Source organism: Pseudophryne corroboree, chromosome 1, assembly GCF_028390025.1.
Source record: "Pseudophryne corroboree isolate aPseCor3 chromosome 1, aPseCor3.hap2, whole genome shotgun sequence".
In the NCBI taxonomy this organism is placed as follows: domain Eukaryota; kingdom Metazoa; phylum Chordata; class Amphibia; order Anura; family Myobatrachidae; genus Pseudophryne; species Pseudophryne corroboree.
In genome coordinates, this window is record NC_086444.1 from 1081584525 (window position 1) to 1081590706 (window position 6182).

At 42.1% G+C, this 6182-nt stretch overlaps 1 protein-coding gene across 1 annotated transcript; it reads left to right on the forward strand.

Moving 5' to 3' along the window:
- Nucleotides 1-399: 399 nt before the first annotated feature.
- On the forward strand, nt 400-5977 carry LOC134990935 (putative nuclease HARBI1). The gene is made up of 5 exons (XM_063950726.1): nt 400-1295; nt 1379-1751; nt 2060-2081; nt 3097-3652; nt 4755-5977. The coding sequence occupies exons 1-3, from the start codon at nt 710-712 to the stop codon at nt 2061-2063; spliced, it is 963 nt and encodes a 320-aa protein (XP_063806796.1). The 5' UTR covers nt 400-709; the 3' UTR covers nt 2064-2081; nt 3097-3652; nt 4755-5977.
- Nucleotides 5978-6182: the final 205 nt, after the last annotated feature.

Consider the following 6182-nt stretch of genomic DNA (forward strand, 5'->3'; position numbering starts at 1 on the left):
TTATCCTTTAGTATTTGGGCCAGTTTCTTGACCAAATCAACTGTGTTATTTTGAGGAGCAGGTAAGTCCCCTAGGCCTGTGTGTTGTGGAGTATGTGTGTGTTCAAAGTGTTTTGCTTATGTTTGTCATCACTAATTGTTTAAAAATTACTTTAATTTTTCCGGATTGATCAGCAAAGTAGTGCTGGTCTTGCCTGTAATAGCTACTAAAGGACTCAATTTTGTGTAGAATGTAGTTTAGATTTATAACATAATTATCATTAGTTATACGTTGGTGTTGGTAATTTTTTTGATGCTCTTATTATGTGTATGTTTGGTTGGTTTACACATTGTGAATTTTTTTGGTTAACCTATGTTTGTTCATACCTTTTAATTTGTGCTTTCCCTTTTTTTACACAATTTTTAATTGGTCCGTAATTGAATCCAGAAAAAATGTCGTATGCTCCTGCAGTAAGTTTACACACAGAAAATTTAATTTGGATTAAGGTTGTACATTTGATTTTTTAAATTGTCTTATTCTCAATATTATTACCTTTATTTTAAGTTGGTGATGTCGGTCTTTGTGGCTGCTGAAGCCCTCCCACCCCAACCCACGGGAAGCACTCCCACCCCAACCGCCATCCCGCCAACCACAACCGGCTCCTCATCAACCAAGGCAACGGAGGCGTGCTAGGCCACCAATTTTCCGCACCCGTGTCCTACTTTTTGGGATGCCAGATGATGTTGTTGTGCGTAGATACAGGCTGCCACCACATCTAATCCTAGACACTCTCTCCATAATAGAGAGTGATCTGGAGTCTTCAATTCGGTATCCTACAGCAATACCACCATTGACACAATTCCTTGCTGTGTTACATTTTGTGGCCACAGGGTCATTTCAGCATGTTGTTGGAGACCTGGTTGGCATGTCGCAGGGCCAGTTTAGTAAGGTCCTGCGGCGTGTCAGCCAGGCTTTCATAAAGCGTGTGAAGCAATTTATTGCTATGCCTCTGGATGATGGTGCCCTAGATGTGGTGAAGCGGCAATTTGAGGAAGGTGGTAGTCGCTTCCCACATGTTATTGGGGTTGTGGATGGCACACATGTAGCTATTGTGCCACCAAGACATAATGAAGAAATTTATAGAAACAGGAAACTGTTTCATTCTCTGAATGTAATGGTTGTTTGTGGGCCATCCCTCCAGATCCTTTCCCTGAATGCCAAGTTTCCCGGAAACTCGCATGATGCTTATGTCATTAGACAATCAGGGATATGGCACAGATTAAGATCAAGTCAACGAGCAGACATGTGGTTATTGGGTGAGTTGGCCAACATAATTTCCTGCCATTTTTTATCAATTTTAGGAATATTCTCTTTCTAATTTTTTCTTCTCCTCAAACAGGAGACCGTGGATATCCTTGCACCCCCTGGCTCATGACTCCTTACCGTAATCCCAGGCCAGGACCACAGACGGCATTTAACTCCGCGCTTACTGCCACTAGACAGCTGGTGGAGCGCACAATTGGGGTCCTTAAAGGCCGTTTTCGTGTGCTCCACTGCACTGGTGGCGACATCATGTATTCGCCGGAGATGGCAAGTAAAATAGTGGTCCTGTGCGCTATACTACATAACATCGCGGTAAGGAGTAGCGTAGAGCTTCCTCAGACAGAGGAATTGCCAGATGAGGAGCCAGGGGTTGTCCGTCGATTCGGTGGGGGGAGTGTTTCACGGAGGGGAAGCCAAGTCAGGGCAAGCATTGTTGAAGAATATTTCAGGTATAGTGTTTTTGGATTTACTTTTCGAAATTATTACAAAACACTGTATGCTTATGCTCATTTTGTTCCGATGTAATTTGGGTTGCTATTGTAAGCTCATTGTGTAATTATTCGGGTGTGTGGGAATATCTAATTATGTTTTTTAAAAATAACCTTAAACAGGTTAAGCTTACAATGTTTTTTTTTTAATCTAATAATGTGATGTTGCTAAATAGTGTCCTTATTTGTTTTCTTTCATCTAATCCTGTTTTTAATGAAAAAAACACAAACAAATGAAACTCAATGTTGGCCACTTTGTGACTGTGCAGCTGAATTATCACACAAAATGTGGTGAGTACACAGAGTGTTTTTTTTTTTTTTTTTTCCAAAGTGTGTGTGTGTGTCTGTGTTTGTGTGGGTGTTTTCGTTGGGGGTTGTGTGTAAATTTTTTGTTTAATTTTTCCTCTTCCGCAACTGTGTATTTCCGCTCGAGCAAAATTACCACTCTGCTCTTCACAGCATTGCAAACATCAATAAAGTTTATTTTAATGACAGCATAGATTTTAGACCAATCACATGCTAACACACACTATAAATATATGCCCAAATAAGGAAAACGCCATTGCCATGATGCGTGCTGCACCTTTCACCAGGCGGGAGCTCCGCATCCTGGTTGCGGTGATGGACCGCCGCGTAGGCCGCGTAGGGCGATTTATCCCCAATCGGGTTAAGCACGAGGCCTACGCGGAGGTCCGCCACCTACTCAGGACTCGCGTCCGCAGCAGGCGGACCATCATCCAGCTGGAACGCAGATGGAGTGATCTGCGCAGGAGGACTCCGGAGCTTTTGGCGGAGATCCGCCAGCAAATCCGCCAACTGCGTGCACGCAGTAAGTTACATTACATTTTTATCCAAAACTGTGCAAATTTACACTAAGTGGTATTCTGTAATTGCAACACTGACTGAACTAGTTATCAAAATATGACAGTGTGTGTGGTTAGGGCAAACAGTACTGACTGTAGCAAAGTTAGTCAAAACAAGTGCATGTTGTTCAAAATTTATACACAGGCTGGAAACTGTACCACATAACTTGATCAGTGTGGTCAATATAATAAGGTGGCTTGAATATTGATATGGTGATGTTGCCTATAACAATCATTATGAGTCAATGGAATAGATTATGTCATGAGCATCACAAAAGTAATGTAGAATCAGATTGTTTGCTATGGACAACATCAACAGATTTTTACTTAAAAAAAAAATTGTTAGCCCTGTGTCTTTTACATGGGACAGAACAGTGTAATTGCCAATTGGTGTTTTGAAAAATTGACATGCTACACAAAATAACATACATATATCATTCTAGGTCGAGCACAACGGCAAGCTGATGCAGGGAGGCAACAACATGGCCCTTCTCAGCCCCCTCCCCTTCTCAGTCCCCCTCCCCTTCTCAGTCCCCCTCCCCTTCTCAGTCCCCCTCCCCTTCCCAATCCCCCTCCCCTTCCCAGTCCCCCTCAGCTTCCCAGTCCCCCTCAGCTTCCCAGTCCCCCTCAGCTTCCCAGTCCCCCTCAGCTTCCCACTACCCTTCTCAGCCCACCTCTCCTTCTCCTTCTGTGCCCCCTTCTCCTCCTTACCAGTCCCCTTCTCCTTCTCCTTCAAAATCCCCTTCTCAGCCCCCCTCAACCTCGATTGGCCAAACATTCTCTCCGCCCCCCTCGCCCTCACAATCAGACCCACCCTCAGAACAAACATCCCCAATCCCTCCTCCTTCCCCATCCCTCCTCCTTCCCCCATCCCGCCTCCTTCCCCCATCCAGACTCCTTCCCCCATCCAGCCTCTTTCCCCCATCCAGCTGCCATCACCACCCAGCGAATGGGCAGAAGAAGCCCCTGATGGGCTAAGTGACAATGTTGCAGAGGAAAGTAAGTGTTTTTAAATTTATCAAATAATGATTACCTACTTACACTTACAATGTCAAAACATGCCCTGTTGTACTGTTGGAAATGTGCTACCAAGACTAAAAATTAGAGTTATTATTCATGGTGTACATGTTGCATTGAATTTTTTAAGAGTGTCATTATATGTACTGTTTATGTGTGCAATGTTTTGTGTGTCCACTCTAGGTCGACACTCATTAGTTCAACAGGGTTGCCAGGACAACATGCTTTATCTGTGCTCAGTTTTGAGGCTAACATTTCTACCTGAGTGGAGTTCTCTTTAACATGGGATGTTGCCCATAGCAACCAATAACATTATACTTGTAATTGTAAGTCCACTTTTACAAGATAATGGGGGTAAATCCAAGTTGATCGCAGCAGGATTTTTGTTAGTAATTGGGCAAAACCAAGTGCAGTGCAGGGGTGGCAGATATAACATGTGCAGAAAGAGAAAAATTTTGGTGGGTTATTTTATTTCTGTGCAGGGTAAATACATGCTGCTTTACTTTTACACTGCCAATTAGATTGCAGATTGAACACACCCCACCCAAATCTAACTCTCTCTGCACATGTTACATCTGCCTCCCCTGCAGTGCACATGGTTTTGCCCAATTGCTAACAAAAATCCTGCTGCGATCAACTTGGAATTACCCCCAATATGTCTAATTAGATTGGTTGCTATGGTCAACGTCCCATCTTAAATAGAACTCCCATAGTAGTTAATGTACCCCATGGTGTGGTACACTTTCTTGTAAAAAACAAAAAAACATTGCTGAGCAGGCTTGTGTGTTGTTCTGCTACTGATTTTTCCTTAAAACAGCCATGATGTAGTCACTTAGGCATTAAAGCAGGCCTGTCCAAACTGCGGCCCTCCAGCTGCAGAGAAACTACACATTCCAGCATGCCCTGACACAGTTTTGCATTCTCTGACCCCAAAACTGTGTCAAGGCATGCTGGTATATGTAGTTTCACAACAGCTGGAGGGCCTCAGTTTGGACAGGCCTGCATTAAAGTGTGCTTTGTGCCCTGCTTGTATAATAGGTAATGTGAGTAAGTTATTAATGTTTTCTTTGACTCTTCTTTTCAGATGCTGCAGTTGGAGATCCCAGAACTTTAAAATCACTTTTAGGACGCCTAAAATCACATTTAAGGGATGTCATATCCGACATTGAGGAGATTGAAAATGTCCTTTAATTTTCTTTTGTACATTTTGATAAAAATTACATTTCTTTACACAAAAAAAAAAAATGTTGACGTTAAGTGGGTGTTGTGTTTATTTATGCTATAAAGGAACAGCACATTGGCGTGCAGAAATTGGTGACCTTAAACAGTTCACACATCTTACTTAAGATTACAAACATAAAAATAGAACACAAAAATGTTTACATACAAAACCAGTTAGGAGGTTATGGATTCTAAATACATGAAAATACATTTATTCACACACTACACATATACACAATACTTCAAACATTTGCATTACAGCGTGAAAAATACCCATATCTATATTTGTCACTTTTCAACAACAATGTTTCTGGCCAATTATGGCTACAAAGTGTTCTTCTGGTATTCTTTGGAGACTTAATTGGTCAGGACCCTTGTCATTAATTACACTAATTGGGTTCGTAATTGAGGAGGGCTTGTGGACTTTTAAGAGAAAGGTGTAATTCCACTGATTAGGGAAAAAAAAACCATTGTGGTGCGTTTGTCCGCAAAAGTGTGCACTTTTAAGATGGATGTGTCAATCTACTAAAACTTAGTATTTTTACGATGAAGTATGTGTTAATGCGATAGTTTCGTATTGCTGCGATGGTTTCGCATTGCTGCGATGTCATTTGGCGTACGCCCACTTTGTGTAATACTGCGTACGAATGAGCAAAAATACGTTGGGGGCGGAATTTCGCAATTTTGCTATATGTTCGCAATTTTACACAAACCTTGTGCGAACGAAAAAAATAGCGAACAACTCGGAATGACCTCCTCTATCTGTAGTACTTGCTTTAGTTATTGCTTATGTTGCACAAAGGTTGTGTTTCGGCTGTGGTCAGCCTGTTGCTGATTTTAGTTCATTCCGTTAACTGGTATTTACTTAAAAGCCATGTTGTACGGTGTGTGTGGTGTGAGCTGGTATGTGTCTCACCCTTAGTTAACAAAAATCCTTTTCCTCGAAATGTCCGTCTCCCTGGGCACAGTTCCTATAACTGAGGTCTGGAGGAGGGGCATAGAGGGAGGAACCCATTTAAAGTCTTAAAGTGTTCATGTCTCCTGCAGATCCCGTCTATACCCCATGGTCCTTTTGGAGTCCCCAGCATCCTCTACGGACTAAGAGAAAAGGATTTACCGGTAGGTATTAAAATCCTATTTTATATATATTTATATATATCACTTCTTTAATACATTTCAGCTGCCACGGTACTCAGTGGTCCATAGTTCATTCAGCAACAATAAACGCCACATAACGTACAATATACTGCCTGACGACGGGTTAATGAAGTCGGAAAGGTTGCTAAACTGG